General features: G+C 43.5%; 1 protein-coding gene across 2 annotated transcripts in view; it reads left to right on the top strand.

Moving 5' to 3' along the window:
* The window catches only part of igf2bp2a (insulin-like growth factor 2 mRNA binding protein 2a), a 53,005-nt gene that overhangs the window by 10,682 nt on the left and 19,661 nt on the right, over nucleotides 1–22,662 (top strand). For both annotated transcript variants that reach the window (XM_076746853.1, XM_076746852.1), the window contains exons 3-4: nucleotides 18,045–18,093; nucleotides 20,167–20,218. In XM_076746853.1, coding sequence (XP_076602968.1) covers nucleotides 18,045–18,093; nucleotides 20,167–20,218 — 101 coding nt within the window. The remainder of the gene's footprint in view (nucleotides 1–18,044; nucleotides 18,094–20,166; nucleotides 20,219–22,662) is intronic.

Raw genomic sequence — 22,662 nt, 5'->3', positions numbered from 1 at the left:
CAGCTTTTTTTGCAGCCTTGTTTGAAAATTTAATTAGTACACGGATATAGAGGACTGGGGAAAAATCAAGATGGGAAAAAATAAAAAATGTATTTGCAGGCTGGATGTAACTATAAATAATGCAACATGTTGGGGGCCTTATGAAATTGTCTTTTGGGTATGATCTGACCCCTGGGCCAGTTGTTTGTCCATTAAATATGAGCCACCACTGGCTGCTGGTTAGCGTAGCTTAGCATAAAGCTAAGCTAACATGTCATTACTGCCCAGAAATAGGATTCTGCTTTGTTTGGATGCAGCTTGCTCTTTCTTCATATTTCTAATCCTTATTTTTAGCTCAGCCAACCGGTTGCTGCCTGTAGCTTCATATTTAGCGCGCAGACCTGAGAGTGTTATCGATCTTCTCATTTAACTCTCGGCAAGAAATTGAATAAGTGTATAACTTCTGAGCAATTCCTTTAATGATTTAGCTTCTTTTCTTCCAATGGAAAAATATTGATTCTCCTTTTAAAACTGTGCTCTTGTCATTTTTAAACTCACCACCGGCAAGCCTTCTTATGTTTTGCAGAACTGAGCCGCGGCAGCAGATGCAGGCTGTCCTTCAGTTTTGTCGGAAGTAATGTTTAGTATCTGGCAATTGTGATGTGCCATGAAGCCTGTTGTTTTACGCAGCTGTGCTTGAGCCCGACCGTGATTTGCTGAGCTCAGAGATGAGTCGGGTAGTGTGGGCCAGGCAGGTGCTAGAGAGTAGGACGGCTCCATCTGCCTCCCTGCCAAGTGACCCAGCACATGCCAATACCCAGTCAGTGGCAGCGTGAGAGACAGACAGAGCATGTATGTGTGAGAGTGCAATGCACAGACAGGAAGGGAAGAGCAGGGTTGCAGGAGGAAGACCCTGTGGGAGCCCTTTTGATTTTATCACACCAAACGTCAGGTTGCAAGGTGAGCGGCGGAGGATTTTCATCCAGCGGCTGCAGAGAGCTGCACACACAGCAGAATGTGAAGAAAAAAAAAGAAAAAAAACTGTTTGTAAATAGTTGTTGTCTTGCTGACCCTGGTGTAATATTTCCCTGGAGGAGCAGAATATTTTACCGTGAATTGTTCAGTCTGTGTGTGTCTCACTAAACAGTCCGTGCTCAGGGTTTCCCCTGGGTGCAGTAGCTGCTGTGCTAGCGCTGCTCTACTGTACAGGAGGAGTGCTACGACAATCCTGAGCTTTTAAGAGCTGTTATGTTCCCATTTTTCAAAAACCACACATAAAACTGACAAAATGCACATGCAAGTTGCTAGGATACCACCCCACTGATTGACTGGGTGTATGTGTTAAGCGTGTTTGGAGTTCTTGTGTTCAGCAGCTGGCAATACAGTGCCGCGGTCTCACGCATGCAAACAACATTATGACACTGATTGATGAATTGGCCGTCTCTGTCAGGTTAGATGAAGCACACACTGACACAGATCCAATTAAAATTGAAGAGCGACCCCATAGCAGAGCACGATCTCGTTAAAAAAAAAACCCTAAAGGCTAACACACGGGCATCTTCAGCTCACCAGGATAGTAAATATTTGATGCTGGAGCAGCCATGCATGACTTCTTGTCGGAGGGTTGCAAAAGTTAATGGGGTCTTTGCCTGTTACGCATAGTGAGACCAGAACTGCTCACACCCCCACCCCCCCCGCCCCCTCCCCACATTAGCCGAACATCAACACACTCATTCAGTGCACGTTCAGGTGACTTTCATTCTCATCAATGGTGAATTCCATGAGACGCAGCGGTTCACCACAGAGTCCCACTCTCTTCCTGCTGCAGCACTTGTCCTCCTTCCCTCACCTCTTCTTCTTCCCCACCTCCTCCTCCTCGCGTGTGCATGTTTTGTGTCAGCGTACCATGTCATGCGCACCACCTAGATTGCGTGCATTGTCTCTGACCGTCTTCTTCCTGCTCCCAATGTCACTGCTCCCCTGGCACCGCGTGGCAGTGCAGAATGAAGCCGGCTGTGTGTTCGCATGAGCGGGCGGAAATAGCGTACAACTCTGTGTTATGTACTGTAAGCTGAATGTGAGCCGCCCTATCAGACAGAGCAACAGAGACGGGCAGTTTATTCTTAGTAGAGTTGTGGTTACCGCTAGTGGAATTCTTCGACAACAGTAGACGTCTGTGTGTGCATGTGTCCATGTCACTGCATGCGTGTGTGTGTGTGTGTGTGTGTGTGTGTGTGTGTGTTTGTACAGTGCCTCTGTGTTCCTGTCATTCCCCAAGCGGGAGACAACAGTTCATTTCAGAGATGGTTGCTGAGATGGTTTTGTTTTAAGTGGCGAGAGGAGTGACTCCAGGCAGCCCAGTTTCCGGTCGCTTGACGTTGCGGGAGAATAAATTACAGAGATATAGGATGACGAGCTTCAAAGGACGAGTTTGATGTCACAGAGACGGCGGTGGTGTAGATGTGGAGCCACTGAGGATGATGCATTAAATACGCTTGCGCTCAAAGAAAAGTTTGATTCAACAGGACTTGTGTTTGTTCTTCCTTTTTGTCAAGTGCTGTTGTTGCATCCTTTGATGGACGCGCGGCCACCTCGGGCATTTGTAGAGCATTTGCAGTACTGCTGCTTCCTCCCCATCACCGCACATCATCAAAGCTGGCATATCCAGTATGATTCACAACCCAGGTCCACACACACACACACACACACACACACACACACACACACACACACAGATGGACTCTGATTTGATCAAACGTCAGTGCAAATAACAGAAATGCCACCGGACAAAGCCCAGCTCTGCTTTGCTGGTCATTGTTTTGCAGGCTCTTCGTGGTCTTATAAAATGCAGTCCACCGCTGCAGATGTTAACCTTTTCTGCAATCCTGTCTGATTATGACGGACGATCTTAATGCCGTTGTGTGTTTGTGAATTGCTCAGATCTGCCAGGCCTTCACACTGACTCAGTGCTTTTCCGAGCTGTTGTTGTGGCTGTCTTAAAGAATGAGCAGCCAGGTTTTCAGGTCAGCCCTCACTCCTAATAGCCCCTTCAACTTAGACAGTGTGTTTGTTAAGGAGGGGGGGTGGCCTCGTATGTTTTCTGCCAGGAATGATGAAAGCGGCCGGCCTGTAAATGCTTGCAGATTTGTTTTGGTGTTTCTGTGTGGAGGAGAGTCGTAAGCCAGCGTAGGGCTGGAAATAGTTGTTAAATTAGTGGACTGCAGCCCTGAATATCCTGTCTAACAAAACAAGAGACCATCATCTCATTGTTATTAACCTTTCAATACTGAGCCTCAGGTGGTACCAAGTAGTATCCAAGGAGAGTTATTTTTTAAGTTCAGCTTTGTTCCCTTGGGTTCGGTGATGATAAGGATTTGAGATATTTCCATCCTGATTTTTTTTTTCTGTTTGTTTTTGTTTTAGTTAACTACTGTGTTTGCGTGCCGTTGCGTTCACATGCCGTAGGATTTTGTCAGAAACTCAAACCTGGAAGACGAACAATAAACAAACATAAACCGTTACGGAGGCTGCCGCTTTTGCGAGTTAAGAATGGCTCCGGCTTGGCAGACGTTTGGGCTCTACTGCCTTATAGTCACATACATAAGAGGTACCGACAACAAACCTTTCCCTCAGGCTTTTTTCACAATCGCCAATAATTCTCTCCCACCATCTCTGTCTCACTTTAAATGCTGCCCACACAACCGCCGTTTCCACCCGCCCCCCTCCGCTGTGGAGCTCAGGCTCCCTAACTTGAGATATCGATGTCAGCTCGGGATATTTGCTCAAGTATTTATCGCATATTGATCAGGGCTGACACCCCTGAGAGCATCTCCGATAATTGAATTAGTCTACATGTTACATTCCCACACTGCATACGGGCATCCTCTGAACTCCAGCTCCCACCATCCTCATCCAAATCAGCCGTTTCCCATTCCCTCGTCTCATTCAAACACACACACACACACACACCCACACACACCTTGTTTCCATCACCCTAACCCTCATACTCATTTCCTGGAGGCTTATCCTCACACTAACCCTAACCTTCACCCGTCTTCACCCTGAAATTTACTGATTTACAGTCTGGGGTCTTGTCCCTGTAAGGAAGGCAAGTCCCCACAATATGACTGTGTACACAGATTTATGTCCCCACAACGTGAGTAATACAGATCAATACACACACAACCACCCACCCACCCACCCACACGCACACACAGACCAAACCATCACTTCCTCTCAAGCCCCCTGCCTCATTTCAGAGAGTAGGTCAGGATTTGGAGCCATTTTAGCCACAGGATTAAAGTCTGACAGGGATAATGCCACTTCAGCCACTTGAGAGTCACGTGACACAAGATGATCTAAGGTTTCGGGCGGAGCAGTATTTCATTAATGTATTGGAGGTCCTTATCCACTTGACTCCACCCACTGTGAAGCCGGACGACCGTAAATGTAAAAACTGCTCTTTTACAGAGGAAAACAGTGATGGCGAGGAGTTGTTTTTCCAGCCTCACTTTTGCACTCTCACCCTGCACAGACAGTAAATATGAGACAGTCTCTGCTACCCAGAAGTGCCTATTGATGGAGGTTTAACCTTAAACCTGTTTGTACTGTCCCCCCAACCCGCACAAGTGCGTCCTATATAGATAATCCCACCGCCTTGTTAATCTCTTGATGGCTTATCAGCGTTACCGCACTTTATTCACTTTGCTGCACTTCACTCACTCCTGTAAAAAGTGCTCAGTCTGCAGCTCATTTAATCTCTTGATCAGTTCTTATCTATCGCTGATTTTTTTTTTCCTTTACATGTGTGCTGAACTTCAGATGGGGTTTAAATCATCTAATTTAAGGTACAGATATGACAAATAACTAGACAACTGTTCATTTATAGTTTATGTCTATTGCTTTACTCAGTGATTATTTTTAACTGCCTTTACTGAAAGTGCTGAGGCATTTAGATAATTATTTCAGGGCTGCAGCTCACAGTTCTTTCCATTATCAATTAATCTGCTGATCATTTTGTTGCTTTTTTTCTGAATTATTTGGTGAAACCGAAAAATGCCGTTCTCAACTTCCCAGAGTCCACGCTAATGTCTTAATTTTGATTGTTTAGTTTGACCAAAAGCAATCACATAAGACAAAAAAAAGCACCAAATCTCAACCCTCCATAATCTGGAAGCAGCTTCTTTTTGCTTGAAAACTGATTTAAATGATTAGTCGATTATCAGAATTATTGGCCCTTAATTTTCTGCCAATCAACTAATGAATTGATTAATTAGTTTCACCTCTTAAAGGCTTAAGAATTACTTAATAGTAGTGGCATTTAAATAGATGCTTAATACTGTTGATTAAAAATTAAATGAAATTTTCCCTTTGTTTAACCAGGTAAAAGTGAACAGGCTCAGACAACCGTCACACAAAAAGACGCTCTGATTTTCCAAAATGACCTAAAATACAGCAAACACGTAAACCAAGAGCTTCGTTTTCCAGGTGCTTTCAAATAAATTTCCAAAGAGTCACTTTGTGAGAGGCACTGCGATCAAAAGCAAACACGCTGCTTCGGTAAACTGGTGCATGTGTCAGGCAGCGTCTGCCGGCCCGGCCCCGGCTCTCGACCCTGTGTTTGAGAAACGCAGCGTGTGTTTCTGTGTTTCCCAAAGCTTTGTTCTGCCGCTGTTTGCAGAGCGACGACTCCTCAGTGACAGCAGCTGTGACTGGCAGGGGTGGTTTTTCTTTTTTTTTCTTTTTTTTTTTTTTTAATAAATACGTTGCTTATTGACCAGGCTTTTCAGTGTTTCTGTCCCTCAGAGGATGAATCTTCACTCACCTCCTGCTAGTTACTGTACGTGTTTTCACTCTGGGTTAGGAACTTCCCTGTAGACAGGGGGAGGGGAAAGAGACGAGGTGGTGTGTTCGTGTGTGTGTTTGAACAAGTAAAGCTCGCTCTCCAGAGGGAGCTGGAGGGAGTGGTGAGACGGGCAGAGAGGGGGACGATGAGAGACAGGCTGTAGTCGAGCCAGAGACAGACAGAGAGGAAAGCGAGGCAAACGGTTTGAGGGCTTGCGTAATGTTGAGTGGTGTGCGTGCGGTATTGATCCAGGTTAACCCTGCCGGGACCTCCACCTATGGCAGGCGGGCTCAGCCTTCCAGCTACAGTGTAATACCTTATGGTCGGCAGATTAAAGGATGAGACCTAAAGAACAAGCTGCACAACTCAACATAAAGCAACAGAAGCAGCCATGAGGAGCAGCTAACAGCGGATCCTCACTGCACCACCGCAGTATGAGCTGGTATCCACCTGTCAGTAGCTCTTAGTGCTGAGGTGTGTGTGTGTGTGTATGAGACAGATACAGAAAATACATCAGTGTGTGCATGTAGAGGAGAGTAGGCACACCAGCTATACATTAGCTTGTGTGTGTGTGTGTGTGGTTGCGTGTCAGTTGTGTCCCTGTAGGCTGGCTGTGTGTGCCTGTCAGTGACAGTGCTGACTACGTGCTTTGTGACGGGGGCTCACAGGAGTCCTCAGTTGGTGAAGCAGCAGTGTGGAGGAGCAGGCGAGCGTTTGATGTGCTCAGGACAGGACAGAGCCGCGTGGCACATGACTCTGCAAGTCCGCTTGAATCATCTTTCTGCTTGTTTGTTTATTTATTTATGCGGGCTGACGCGTGTGGCTCAGAGGCGAAGGAAGTGGTTTTAGCACCAGTAAATTACAATGTAAATGTTGTAATTGCAGCAGGTTGGATGTCTGCTGCGTTTTGCTTGATTAGCAGATTTCTGTACATTATGTTTACTGTCCATCACATTAATTAGACCGTAATTATTCAGTTTTAGGTGTTGGATAAATACTTCTTCTTGTTTAAGGCTAATGGAAGGTCTTACTGGTATATGAGTGCACGCAGTTACCATTTTTAAAGTCTCCCTCCACTCAGTAGATTTTGCTTGTTGATACTACAATAACACACTGTGAAAATACTCCACTACAAGTAAAAGTCCTGCATTTAAAACCTTACTTAAGTTCAAGTGTGTAAGTATTTTAGCATAATTTACTTTGAGTATCAAAAGTGAAAGTACTCATTCTGCAGTAAAATGGCCCCTGTAAGTGTTTTTTTTTTTTTAAACGTATGTCTGATGTTTTTTCATTAATATTACTGCTGCATTAATGTGTGTTGCATTTTACTGCTGTAGAGGTTAAAGGCTGAGCTAATTTTGACTACTTCATATGCTGTTTGTTAGTTTAATCTACAGCAAGGCATCATACTCTATAAAATCATCATATGTTTGTAGCGTCTCTGTCCTGTGAGAACCACCTATCAATAAAACTCAACTTTTCAAGAGCAAAGAAAAACAGCTAATCCACGTCGGGTTTTAAATAATTCATGCATCTTAAGAAGTAGAAGAATTTTCTCAGCCCATAAAAGTAATGTGTCAGACACTCATGGTTTTCACAGGGTATCAGAAATTGTACTGTGAAAAGTAACCAGTAAAATAAGCTGTCAGACATATGCAGTGGACTATAAAGTACAATATTTAGCTCTGAGATGTAGTGGAGTAAATAAAGGTGCATAAAATGCAAAGATTCAAATAAAGTACAGGTACCTGGAATTTGTACTTAAGTACACTACTTGAGTAAATGTACATTCCACCACTGGCTGGATGTTGGAGCTTGCCTGTGTTGGAGAAAGTATGTGCAGAGTTTGAAGTGAAGGCTGTTTCTCTGTCCTCACCTTTGATGTGAGTTTAGAAGGAGTGGATCTCTTTTTCATAATTTTTTCACTAAGCTTTTGTGGAAAGACACACACACACATTATTATTCAGAGCAGGGTGTCTCCATATATCTTAGAACATGCCTGAAGGGATTTTAAAAATATTTTAACTCAACAAAGATCTGATTAGGATGGAAATGTTGTTTATTTAAATAAATATGTGTGTTGGAGTCGGCGTGCAGGTGTTTCTCTATCCATTGATAGATCTTTGGAGGCTTTCCATTCAGAAGTTCCACTGAGTTTTTGATGACATTTCATCTTTCAAAGATTTTTTCCTCTGGTAAACAGCAATGCTTCATTGTCCAGGTCGCAGTATCAGACTATCACACTTTCTCGTCCCTTGAGAAGCTCCAGTGCAGCTCTGACTTGTTACAACCATTTATGACCCCCTGCTGCAGAGTAATCGTCTGTCGATTTAGTCATACACTGACTGGAAGAAGGTTCAGCAAAACATGTGTCTTGATAAACTGGGAACAAGATGTGTTTTGCACCGAAATGTAAATGCCTTGATTTGATTTAAAATATGTGAATGCATGTTGAGAGCGTCAGTCGCTGTGTTCCAGCAAAGTTCTCATTTAAGGAGAAATGCATTACGCCACAGCGATAACAGCAGAACAGTTCAAAACACTCATTTCACTGGCTTAGTAGGCATGACGGGGGGAAATTTGTTTTGTGTCAGCTGGGCACCCTGTGGCATTTTAGCACTGACTGAAAATTAATTCGTGGCGATTACACCTGAGAACTGAAAATCATTTTGTATCTGCAACAGTATGCAAATAGCTTTGGACACTCCAGGTGAACGTCTGCATGTGTCTTATCTTATTCTCAACAGATCTATATGATTTTTCTCTTACTGTATAATCCGCATATCTTTTAACATATAGTGAAATTAAAACAAGCTCTGCAAATGCTTCTATGGATACGGCTGATGCTGGTGGAGGACTGTCTGAATCAGGCTAAACATTATGCTGCTGTAAGCCGTCTCTCACGCTGCATGGCTCTCAAACATGAATGGCTCATTGAAAATCTATTGAGTCATTTGTAATTATCCCCACCATGTGACACTGAATCATTCCCTGATACAAGTAATAATCTACTTGAAATTTCCTTGCATGCCAGTAGACCTCGACAATGAACTTTGCACCACATGTAATGGATGATGAGACAACGTGCAGCCTTTCCTTATTCACATCTTTCTGTTAAGCAGCAGCAGCGTGTCGACAGCGGGCGGCAGACAAACGTCAACAGGAAGGCTGTGGCTTCCATTAGGGCTGCGTGTGTCTACCTGCCTGCCTCTTGGCCTGTGCCTCCCCGCCTCGGTGCCACAGAGTAAACTAATGCACGAGAGAGACACAGGCAGGCAGGTGAGCCTGCTGAATTCTGATGAGTTCTCACCCGCCGAGGGCTGGGAGGGAAAACAGAGGCAGGCACCTGAGCGCTACACACTGAGATGAGATGGTTAACAGCACCGTGGAGCGGCGGCTTTGTTCACTCTGCAGTATCGGTGTGAGAAATATGTGGTTAGGGAGCAATGAAGGAGAGCAGATACAATGCTTGTTTTCTTAGTTAGGGTAGATTTTTTGATGAATGCAAATGAATGCCTGAAGGAATGAAAGGATTTAATAATGAAAGTGAATGTGACAGAAAATGTCACCAGTAACAACTATTAATGTTGGGCAATTTAAGCTCAGTACATATATTACTTTAGATGAGCCAAGGACAATAACTTCAGGGGAATTAAACAGTTTTCCCGCAAACTGGAACAAAACAAAGTTTTTCTTTGCCCTCAAAAATAGCCAATATTACAATGTCTCTAGATTGTGAGACCTAATGTTACAGCAATTAGGGAGAAACTGCTATAATCAATGTTTTTATCAGTGAGCAGTGGATCAGATGTGTGTGAAAGGTGTCGCTTGAAGAGACAAAGCCACAGACAATCCTCCTGCCTTTAGCTCCACAGAGCGTTTAGCTCCTTTCAGTTCAGCATTCTGGATTTACGGCGCATCACTTTCCTCGCTCTCGCTGCTCCTGTTAGCGTCATTTCCCGCTGAAGCAGCTGCTTTCATCGGGATTAATTAGAGGGAGAATCGGAATGTCCTTGAGAGAAAAGCTCAAATGAAACCCAAGTAAATGTTCATTCATTATTCATTTATTATTGTAAAGGTTGCTCTTTGTATACCGTGTGCTGAAGTGTTTGCTCGCCTGTAGACAAATTTCCCATTTTGCGTGTGGACCTTTTTGAGAGCACAAAACGATCGACGTTACGCTCGCAATTAGATTTTTTTTTTTTTTTTTTTTTTCAAAGAAATTAATCAAGTGTATTAAATTGGTCACTGACTTTTTTTTCCTTTTATTGGACAGACAGTTATTTCCAGGAAGGTTTTTGGAAATTACATGTACGTAAAAAATAAGTATGACTTGGCCTTGTCCAGTCTGTGATCACACTGAATCAACTACATTTCTTTCTGTGCACTCAGATGTGTTTTGTCAGTACTCAACAACATCATGTACTTACACGCATAAAAAGAAGTGGGTTGCGATATACACTCTTTATGGAAAATATATATCATAATGTGAGCTGAGGAATTGCTTCAGGGTTTGTTTGTCCTTCTGGAGGACAAACAGCAACAGATCTTCGTGGCTGAAGGACAATAACAATGCATAGACACTTCTCTCATACAAATCCTGTTATCTCTGCTCCACAACAATTGGATGGGCCTTAGAGAAGTGCTTAGGAGCACTGCACAGAAATGGCCTGAGCTCCGACTTAATCCAGCAGCAGTGAGTGGGACACAGTGGGAGCGCCGCCGCAGTTTGAAAAGAGGAGCAGAGGGACATCGTCCACGCAGTGGGGCCTCCTGAATATTGTTGACTTGTTGCTTCCTCTCTGAGATTTCAGGACGTTCAGGCGCTTAAGAGCTTAAGGGTCAAAGCTAGAAATTGGGTTAATTCAGATTACAAGAGTCTGCGGTTGGACCACCAGACTATTCGACCAACCCACCCAAACTGACCCATATAATATGGTGCAGTTTCACTTCAAGACCGGGTATAATCCGCACTGTTGATGAGCACTTGTCGCAGTAAGATGTAAAGGAATAAGAGCAGCACTGACGTATTTGCCAGCTTAGAGCTTTACAGTCTTTACAATACTGATGATGTGAGAGCAACAGGAGCTCACATACGTGCACATGCAGCTGTAAATGCAGCTTATTATCAGATGATCACATTATACTGCACTCAGCACAGCAACATCTGACTACGACACATAAAAGAAGCAGACACATTAGCGTTGCTTAGACAGTATATATCACTGGATTTGTAATACGATCATGTGATAGGCGCATAATCACACACGCCTCCCCTGTGATTTATGGCCGAAGAGGTTTTCATTTCCTATTTTATCTGAATGGTATGGCTGTGACGGAGGCCAGATCATATTTCATTTTGAGAGTCATCAATTATCTTCGGCGCAATATGAAGTCTTCCATCGGCCTGTTTCTGCGACGATGTGGACTTCCTGTGTCTATTGTGTCGTCAAGTTTCCAGCGGGAACAAAGCGCTTTGTCAGGCAGATGCAGAGCGGAGGAGAAGATTTCGGTTTTTCTGGCACAGCACTGATCCAGTAGTACTGCTCACCATTGGATTTTATCACAGGCAATGAGTGATCTCTCTAAGCAGCAAATTTGTGCCCGCGTTGGTGTGAAACACTGGCGAAGGAATTTATAATCTGAGATTTTTGCGCTGAGAATCAGTCAGTGACAGCTCAATGGACACAGAAAAGGAAATGACAGAAAAAAAAAACTTCATCAGTCAGGTGAATTTTCCATCTAGAAACAATTAGATGTGACAGTCTCTAGCAGAGGTGACTGTTGGTGTTTGTGGGGCTTGTGTGAGGTGGTTTGCTCCAGACTGAAAGGCTAATGGGGATGTCTTTTATTCGTCCAGAGAGAGCCGCCCCGCTGGGCGCAGAGTGGCGTGCCTTGTGAGCCGTCTCTGACAGGACGGGAATCCGCACAGAGCAGGGAGGGAAAGGTAAACAAGGCTTTTAAAGGCCTCATTACACAGAATCCTTGAACAGAGAAGGAAATGTTTAATCATTCACATTCGAGTTTCTGTTTTAAAAAAGGAGAGAAATAACAGTCATTCAAGGAACTGAAAAAAAAAATACCTTGTGATTTTTTTTGCTGCACAGTTCTGAATGATGGGAGTGGCTTTGATTTTTTGAGGGCTCTTCAATAACAAAGTACATTGACTTCATGATAAACAACTATTCTATCCTGTTCATGCTGAGCGTGTAAGAGATTTTTGAATGTCACGTGTTGAGACCGCAAAGACAAATCGACTTCGGTTTTCTTCTCCCTCACACTTATATCAGACTATTTAATTAAACAGCAAATCTCTTTAATGATTGAAAGTAGAAACCTTTGAAAACACTCATGTTTAAGGATGGGAAGTCATTCTTGACATTTGGGAACCGTATGTTTAAACAAGATCTTCAAACAGCTCAAACATCCATTTTCTAGCCTTCCAGAGCTTTTGACCACATCTTAAAGGTCTTCTTCAGCAGATGGAGCTTAAGCTGTGGTGTAAAGTAACTAAGTACGTTCATTTAAGTACAAGTTGAGTAAAGTTTTGAGTATTTTTGTGCTACCTTATACATATATTTGGTGCTTTTACTTTTTATTTCACTGCTGTAGTTACTAGTTACTTTATATGCAACCCCACTCCAAAAAAGACAGTTTTACTAAGTGTCCCTGAGCCCATATAGTAACATCCTTTATCCAATCATGTGTTCACAAAATGGTGAACCTCGCTCCATCCTTGCTTGTGAACGACTGAGCCTTTCCAGGATTTCATACCCAATCATGATACTCTCACCTGTTACCATTGAACCTGTTTACCTGTGGAATGATCCAAACAGGTGTTTGTGGAGCATTCCACATCTTTCCCAGTCTTTTGTTGCTCCTGTTCAAACTTGTTTGAAATGTGTTGCTGCCATCAAACTCAGAATAAGCAGATATTTACAAAAATTAATGAAGATGATGAGGTCAAACATTAGATATATTGTCTTTGTACTGTTTTAAATTGAGTCTATGTCGAAAAGGATTAACAAATGATCACATTCTGTTTTGTTTGTTTTACACAGCGTCCCGACTCTTTTGGAATCGGGGTTGTAGTTGGATAAAGTTCAACATTTGGCATTTTTATTCAAGTAAAAACTCTCAATACATCAACACATCACACGTGAAATGCAGGCCACGTGATAACTGGTGACGTGATAGTTTGCAGTCATCTCGAGATTTAATAGATGATATCTCCTAAAAACCTTTAACTCACAGTACTTTGCAAATACATCCTATATTTTAGGTTGTGTTATGTTTTATGTTAATTTCGTGTCTATCATTTGTGGTGGAATTTTGACCCGGGCCGCCCCAGTTGTTGACATCTTGTCCCGCCGCTTTTCCTTGCCTCCACCAAAAAGAGTTTAATTTCAAAGAGTTTTCTGCTGTCGCACTGACAGACACATGCTCTTTATTCAATCATCTGTCCACATGCAGCCCAGTGACTCATGTATGGTGGACTCCAGCTGGAGCTGATGTGGACGCTGTTCAAAACTCTTCTTTTATGATATAAAAAAAGTATTCAAAAGGACAAAAATGTTGCTGCAGACGTGTACATGGAGAGGACGTTGTTCCTGCAAACAATGATTAATCTGCTGTTAATTTTCTGGATTCATTTTTTTAATCTATAAAACATTATGAATGTCACAACGAGAGCCGAGCAGGTTGGACCCAAATGCAGGAGACGGCAGACAGACAATCAACTGCTTAACTCTATTGAAAATAACAAAACTGAAGCACAGGAGGGGGGAAACATAGCGGATGACTGGACAAAGACTGAGCTGAAAACTGGACCAAAATACAAACTAAACTGATGAGGGGATGAGGTGCAGGTGTAGAGGTGAGCGGAGAGGCTCGGGTGAGGGGAATGAGGCGAGTGAAGGAGCTGATGAGGAGCTGATACTGGACAGGTGTGGAGAGAAAAGCAGGCTGGGCAGGAGCACAGGAGGGAAACACTGCAAACAAAAGCCCAGAAAGGGACATGACCATGACAGGAAAATACTGACAAAAGGTGTCGTGTCTTGTTTTGTCTGACTGGAACACGAAGACATTCACTTTGCTATAATTTAAGAACAAAAAAGCAACGAATTCTCACATTTGAGAACCTCAAACCAGCACATTTTTTTTGCACTTTTTCCAGAAAAATGACTTCAACAGTGAACCATGATCATAATAGTTGCTGCCTGATTTTCTGTCAGTCAACTCATAGATTATACAACTCGTCATTGCAGCTCTATTCCTGCTAGATCTTTAAACTTAGAGGACAAAGAGAGAGAGAGAGAGAACAAAACAAAGGAAAAACAGTTTTGTTTTTTTTTTCATTTTCATTCTTCAGGTTTTGATGTTGATGAGCATATGTTGATCTTTAGGAACACTGCAAACCTCTGGCGAGGGGTGAATACCCTCTTTCTCACCCCTCTGTCCGCCCGCCCTCTCAGAGGTTAAAATTCCTCCGACTGCTCCGCATGCATGTGCGCATTAGTATGCATGCGTGTGCGCAGACACGGTGTCTTACCTCGTGCAGGTGGGTGCAGTAAATATTAGCTTTTCAAATGAACATGGCCACCCTCAGATATTTAAAGGCCGAAATTGAGAGGCTTTCTTTTTTCTCTTGGCAGGCCGCTCCAAACCAACAGCAGACAGCTTGGTTACATTCAACAAACATTAAGTAACCGTTGACTTCAGTCTGTATCTTCTACTGCAGTTCAGTTTGCACTTTGAGAAAGGAGGGGCTGAGGAAGGGCACTGGGTTCACCTTGAATGCAAACAAACAGATACTAGCCGATATACAACACCACGGGGTTATTTCCTGGTTTTAACACGTATGACCAGAGGACATTCAGCTCATGTCTGCAGCTTCGACGTAAACGCTGTAGACAGACAACAGTATATGTTGCAGGGTGGTATGTATTCCAGCCCTGGAGACAGACAGAAAGCAGCGATCATATGGTCAGCCAGTGGCCGCAGGCACGCTGAAAATGAGACCTTGAAGAACTGTCCAGAGGCACTGTCACTTTTTCCAAGTGATGTCCATTCTGGGAGCTTCCTCTGCATATTTCACAATGACAGAGAATCGAGTGGCCTTTAAAACACGTGCAAGCTACGCAGAAGGAAATGAAAAAAGAAGTCCTCCTTGAATAGGGAAAGGGATCCACGTGCTGAAGCGATGTAAAGACACTGGGATAATGCTGATAAAGGAAGCTGACAGTTTACACACAGTTTACATCTGCTAATGTGCTTATTGACTTTAAACCGCACAAAGGACGGCGTCGCTGCGCTGCAGTTCAGCGTCATGTAGCCGAACATTACACCAAGGTTACAGTTGACAAATCAATTAGCAAAAACACAATAGAGAACCGGTTCCTCAGAACTCACAGCCTATTGAAGCAGACGACGCTGAATGAAAGGAGCTTTTAGTTTCCATATTCGGCAGCTCAGGGCTGCCAGAGTTTGGGGCTGTTTTGAGGTCTGCAGTTGGCCTTAAACACTTTTCAGCGATTGGCTGCTTTCGGATGGCAGGAGGTTGTTTACTACGTTGAAAAAGGTGATGTGTTTTAGCGGTGCAGACTGATTTTTATCGGTTTACCCTTGTTTGGATACCGGTTGCCAAGAGAGATCTTTCATCAAGCCACTTGCTTTAAACCGCCGACAGTGACAGAAAGCTTGCAGGCCACCGTGTGGTCGCACACTCTGGGAATTGTCAGTTTCGTTTCTTTTTTGATTCATAGCTTTTGTGTCCGCTGTTAGTTTTTTGTAGGAGGACGCACATGAAAGAGGACCAACCAGACTTCACTCATTTTTCCAGTTCTTTTATTTCTGACAGTGTTCACCTTTCAAAGTCGGTCAAATCATATTTAAGTCATTTACATGTCAATGCAAACATTTTCCCTTCTTAAAGTCTTTGACAATAGTGCTTCAAGTTCAGATGAATGGGTGAGGAGAGGAGAGGGATGTCCCAAATCCGCGTGGCGCTGTGTTTCTCCTCTTTTTTTTTTCCTCGAGCAGCAACAATCAGAAAGAGTCATTCATTCATGTCCAGCTGCCAGCTCGGTCCTCTCATCCTCTCCTCGCTGCTGGCAGGAAATTTTGCACCCAGACGTGTTCGGAGAGAACGATGTAAAACCTAGACGGAGGAAAGTTTTTCCCTTGTGGAGAATCCTCCTGAACGTCTCTCATTCTCGCCTCTCATTGCCGTTCCTCCTTCTCTTCGTGTCCTCCGTCCTCTGCTCCGTAATGCCTCCTAATTGTGCGCTGAAATGCTTCTTCCCCTCTGCTTTTTAGCTCAGCAGCTCTCATTGCGGCGCTGGACTCTCGCACGTTAATGTACTTGTTAACAGCTTGTGGTCACCGGGCGGTTTGTGTGGCTTCACTGTTTGAGCTGACACACTCACTGGAGGGCAGAAGGCTGCGTTGGAAGCTCTGGACATTTGCGTCGTCTCTGACTGACATGTTTTCATCAAAAATAAAAGGCGTGGTTAAAGCCCGTCTAAGGGTTTGATCACCTTTGTTGTTAATGACAAATCAAACTCAGACAGGCACAAACGGTTGCCAGGTTGACAGGCGACGAGAAATAAAGATGAAAACTGAAGCGAATGTGAATTGAAAACAAGAGTGACGCATCGTCGAGGAATAAATGAATACATTCTCAAGGAATAAATGAAAATCTTGTTTGTCGGTGGGGACGGGTGCTCTTTGTTTCTGTCCTTTGTTTGCTTTTCTAAACTTCTAACCAAAAGCACTCAGACTGCTTCGCTCAGGATGGAGGACGTTTGTCTTTGTGGTGCATGAGATGGATGAAATTAAAACATAAGCTTGATATCAACAAAGCCATTTGACTCCAGCCACCTCACACTTCGGTTGAGTATTTTTCATGTACGATTTCAGCACTAGGTTTCCAAATCAATCTAATCTTCATCGCATTTATCTGTGAATTGTGTGACTACTGCCTGATTTCATTACTTCTTTTAGAGACCGATCTGAAATCTGAATCAATAAACTATGAATGATACAAATAGCTGTGTTTCTGCCTCCACACTGGCGACAGCTGTGGCTGGAGGCATCGTTTTCTCAGGTTGTCCGTCCCATTTCCGTCAATGTGATATCTCAGGAAGGCCTTGAGGGAATGTCTTCAAATTTGGCACAAACATTCACTTGGACTCAAGAATGAACTGATTAGAATTCGGTGGTCAAAGGTCACTGTGACCACGCACATTTTTGCACATAACTCAAGAATTCATACACTAATTATGACAAAATCTCACGCAAACATCTCACAGGATAAAACAACCAAGTGATGACATTCTATACACAAAAGGCCAAAAGTCAGCTTCACTGTGACGTCATAATGTTCTGCAAAAACACTTTTCTCTTCATTGTTCAACACCATAACTCAGGAACAGAAGCCGAGATTGTGACCACGTTTCACATCTGGTCAGATACTCAGCTGTTGACACTAATCTTGGGCGTCCACCTGAAGCTCTCTATCAGTCAGAAGTGAAGACAGCATGTTTCTCACTGGAAATGATTCTCTGGAATTATACATGTCAATATAGTGATAACTTCCATTTACCAAACAACACACCTAATACATGTATTAAATTCACTACATATATTATCTGAGTCTGCTCAGACATGGGTGTCGGTTGGCGGAGGGATACAACCGCAAGGCAGTTATTCTAGCTTCCTGATACTCTCTAATCAAAGCGGTTTGGATTTATCTAATGATGCGTCATCGTTCTGGTTTTCAGTCAACTCTGTTTCTTCATGTTTTTGGTGTCACTTCCATGTCTCACAGTCAGAGTAGTACGAACGGCAGTCGTAGGAAGGTGTTACTGAGAGTCATTAGCTGCCATCTACTATACATTCTCACCTACACACCTACATTTCCTTCAGCAACGTTAAGGCCGTCGTTCTATTTGTGGTGCCGTCTAATGAGCTGTGGGTATTACAGAAAGTTGAGATGACGCAGACTGTTGACTTACAGCCGTTGCAGCTCTGACTCCGCATTTCTGCCCTCATCGTCGAAGCGTCTTTGCTTCTCAGCTGTTGATGCGGCGAGTGTGTATAAGTTTCTGTAAACAACAACAGATGACTGTATCTCTCCAGTGTGTGTGAGCGTGCGTGCATGCGAGTGTGTGGTTCAGGTCTGTTAAATCCACTCCGTCTGTGTCTCTCATCTCTGCAGGAGTCGGAAGATCCAGATCCGGAACATTCCCCCTCATCTACAGTGGGAGGTCAGTTGTTTGTCTTTCTCCGTGTGTGTGTGTGTGTGAGACAGTGATGCCCACTTGAGGCACCAGGTAGCACATAAACCAGTCTCCCGCCAATGAGTCACCAGCTTTTATACTGTGTTTCTCTGTAGACTGTGTGCACGCGCTCGTGTTTGTGTCTGTATCTGTGCTTACATCTACATGAGTGTTTGTTACTGTGCGGACGACACTGTGCCTGTGTGTGTCAACATCTGTGACCTTGCTGGGGTCCAAGTTGTTTTTCTCTGTGTGAGTGTCTCTGTCGTCATGCCTGCCAACTCTCCCATTTTTCGGGGTTTATGCTGTATCTGTATATACAGGAGGTGTCCACACGCTCCAGGAGAACTCCAGAAAAACTTCTCAAACCATTGAGAAATGTAAAAATATTGACATTAATGGAGAAAATTTCTCTCTCTGTTTGTTTGATGGCTATAAAATGTTGCCGTTCCCTTAACTTTTCAATGAAACCAGGCAAAGGTTCAAACCACACTTAAAAGCAGCTGCGTCCTCGCTGTCACCTGTCAGCTGTTTTCTCTTCAGAACTTCCATCTGGAAATTGTAAAACTTTCCACCTATTGACAGTTCTATATTAATCGTCTTCTCATAACCATTAATTGATAATAAAGACATCTTTGCAATAGCTGAAAGAAACTTGGTACCTGCTATTTTGTACTCCATTATTTTGATGACAGTAGGTACGAGTTATTTTGCAGATAAAGATATTATGGAAGATGTTATTTGTCAATGATTGAACTATTCAGCAATATAAAATGTAGTTAAAAGAAGCTCCACCTCGACTAGCTGCAACCATCAACATCAGTGCATCTGTAATACTTGTCCATTATCATCGATCAGTGTTCTGAATATTACAGAATAAATTGCAGGTTTAATTTAAACTTCAAACCCCAATCTGTAATTTAATATTGAGTGATGCATCTGCAGCAACAGTCTGACTGTGACTTTGTGTGTTTCTCTGATCACAACTGAAACCCTCTGCCAGCTTAACAGCTCTGATCATTAACATCACTCATGTAAACAACCTTTTAACAGCAAACAGAAAACATTCACGATTTAAATGCAGTTTTGTGTATTCTCCGTGTATCAAGTCAAGAAACTTTATCGTCATCGCACTGCTGTGCAAGACATCAGCACAGATAAATTATGATGGTACACCCTGATAATAAAAGCAATATAAAAACAATACAAAAATACATAGAGCAGAACAATATGAAAATAAAGCAGTACTCAAGGTGCAACCGGTATGAAAATAAACAATAAATAATTAGCAGCATACAATCTCGTTCAGTCAGTGGGGGGGTTGTATTGTATTGTGCATGTGTGCGTTTGTGTGGGTGCTGCAGTGAGTGTATGGGTGGGGGTGGGGTTGTCAGGCCACGTTCAACAATTTGACAGCTGTGGGCAAGAGGCTGTTTTTCAGTCTTGTGCCAGAGGCGAGTAGTTTGAAGAGGTGGTGGGCAGGGTGAGATGGGCCGTGGATGATGTTAGAGGCTCTGCCCTGACATGGGGCCTTGTTGAAATCCTCAAGCTGTGTCCCAATGATGCTTTGGCCGTTTGATGGTCAGGATACTCTCCACTGTGCGCCGTTAACAGTCCACAAGTAGGTTCTGGGGCAGTCTGGCGCTCCTCAGCTTCCTCAGGAAGTGGAGGCATTGCTGTGCCTTTCCGATGACAATGGAGATGTGTATGGTCCAGGAGACGCCCTCACACTGGACTAAGATCTGGCTCCTTGTCTTCCTATTGTCTACCGCAATCTCTATGAAAGCCTGCGTTAAAGCAAATTCCAATCTTGTGCTTTGAACACATTTTACAGATTGTACCTTTAGAAAGGATTTACCAGAATTACTTCACAGCCACAACTACTACTTTCAAAGTGACTTACTGAGTCAGGTTCATCATGATGAACTCTTAATCTTAAAAATCTTAGCCAGCCACATCAGGACCAGGAGCACCAGACCTGTGCATGTGTGTGTGTCTGTATTTGTGTGTTTTTGCATCAGTGGCTGTAGTTTGTGTCTCTAACTCTCATTTCTCCCCCAGGTTTTGGACGGCCTTCTAGCTCAGTATGGTACTGTAGAAAACGTGGAACAAGGTACAGAACTCTTCTCCTCTCCCCTGTTTGCTGCACGTCTCCTCATCATCTGGCTCCAACTGTTCAATGCACATGTGTCTCTTTAGCAGCACACGCACAGAGACCTCCCAGTGAGTCAAGTCTCCCTGTGTGACTTGACTTCCTCATTACCATCGTCCCACACACCCCATTATCTAAACATAACCCATCTCTGCACATAAATCAGCCTTTATCATCCTGTCTGTCTGTCTGTCTGCGTGCGTCTTACAAGTTTGACCCACGGAGCGAAGCATTTGAATTACATGCAGCCTCTATAATAAGCACTGTGCATTGCCATGGGTCCCCTTGGCCTCAGCGTATGGATTAAAGTGAGCAGACATGGCAGGCTTCCAGTAGTAATGTGTTGGTGTGTGTGTGTGTGTGTGTTTGTGCCTGTACGTGTTTGCGTGCGCATCTGTTTTGGGGAGGTGCATCGTGGTAAGGGGGGAGGACACTGTAGGCGCCTGTGGTGAGGCTTTTGCACTGTCTGATGGCGTATGTGTGTGTTTATGTGCAGAGCAGTCAGCACGAGAGCTATCCCTTGGAACTTTTGGCTGTCTACACACACACATGCACGAGTTGTAGAGGCACGCACACGGGGAGACAAACTCACACACAGGCACACGGTGTCTCTCTAGCGTCAAAACCAGCCAAGACAAACTACCACCCACTGTAGTCATGACAGGTGCTAAAAGAGAACCCAGAAGAGAAACTACTTCACTCAAGAATTTCCCAGATGCTGTCGCAAAACAGCCTACTTCATCTGTACAGTACCAGACACCAGCGCAGCATTTCCTTCTTCTTCTTCTTCTTCTTCTTCTTCTTCTTCTTCTTCTTCTTCTTCTGTCTTCGCTGTCCCTCAGTCCAGCACTCCAAACATCAGAGCTGCACAGTTACACTGCGTGATCAAAGCTTCCAGAGAGGCAGCCAGCTCGTGTATCTGTCCCCCTCTGTCCTCATCGCCTTTGTCTCTGTCCCAGCTTCCTGTCACTTTTCCCTGCCTGCGTCCGTCCGTGCGCTCTGGTTACGGGGTGAGGTTTTGGAGGAGCCCCATGTTCTTGTGTGGCATGGTGAAGGCTGCCGGTGGCTGGGCGGGGCAGAGCTGGCTGTGAGCGCTGGGGCCGGGCACCATGCCAGGCTCTGCCCACTCGCCCTCTCTAAGCCAGCTGGGCGCTCTCGCTGCTTTTAACCCTTCCAAACCTGCTGTCCGCCACGCTCGGACAGTTTTCATTTTCTCAGACAGAGACTTGCTCTGATTTTAATTTTTTTTTTCAATTTTGTGATTGTCATCTTTTATTTGTTCATGTTTGGTTAAGTTGTCAATCGAAATGGAGTTTATTAGCACATTTTTTTCAGATATCTAAAGCAGCTGCTGTGAATGTTTTTTTCAGTCCTCGCAATCAAGGAGCGGTGGCTTCTTTGATTAGTCATCTATTTGATATTTGGCCGTTACACATTCAGAGACTCATCGTAGACACAGCAGAGATTAGATTGTCTTTTCTGATAGAGGTCTTAGTAGACCAGAGGGAAGACGTACTGTGTTTCTCTTTCTGTTTCTCTCACTATCACTTTCACTGTTGCTCTCTCCTCGTGAAGACACTCAGTCACAGTTAGCAGAATGAGATAAAGCAGGTGAAGGACATGCGTGCTGTATACGTCACAACAGTGACACAACACTTACATACAATTACTTTACACGCGATCCCCAAAAGCATTTAATATGATGAGCAGGTGAAACAGTTATTTCTGTGGGTTTTTTTTTTTTTTTTCGTATTTGTCCCTTAATTTTACCAATTACTTTCATTACCAATTAATCTGGTAATTCTTTTCTCAATTTACTCATTCTTGTTTATTCGTTTGGTCTATAAAATGCCATTAAATTGCTAATTTTTGTCCAAACAACTATATCCAAACCAACAATATTTCCCTTTTCTAAAGATGGCAGCTTACAGCCTGTGAATACAACTAATTATCAATTACATGACTGCTTTCCTCACTGTAGCCTAACTAGAATTATCCAGAAAACAGGACAAAACTCAGACAATTAAACAAAAAATGTCTGAAAATGAATAAAACAAGCTGTGGACACCATGGAGGGTGAAACAAACATTATTAAGGCACATAAATTGAACGGCCTGACATCACAGAATAAGACATCACCAAGGGGGACAACACAGACATGAATAAACAATCAAAACTCGACAGCGGCTGCATATATTACACATATATTAAGCAAAAAGGGAGATGGACAGTTTTTGTATGTGTATTTCACACAGGAGCGCACACACACACCTTTCCTCTGCAGAGAGTTTGTTATTGTACTCACCTGTCTGAACGACATCATGTGAGTCTTGTGCACCACCGAGTCCTTCAACTTATACTTCAACTTATTTGCTTGGTCATTCTCAAAGCGTAATGTAAGTCAG

The sequence above is a fragment of the Chaetodon auriga genome, chromosome 13 (genome assembly GCF_051107435.1).
Source record: "Chaetodon auriga isolate fChaAug3 chromosome 13, fChaAug3.hap1, whole genome shotgun sequence".
NCBI lineage: Eukaryota > Metazoa > Chordata > Actinopteri > Chaetodontiformes > Chaetodontidae > Chaetodon > Chaetodon auriga.
The sequence above is the reverse complement of the archived record's forward strand: the minus strand, read 5'-3'. Positions and strand labels throughout refer to the sequence as shown.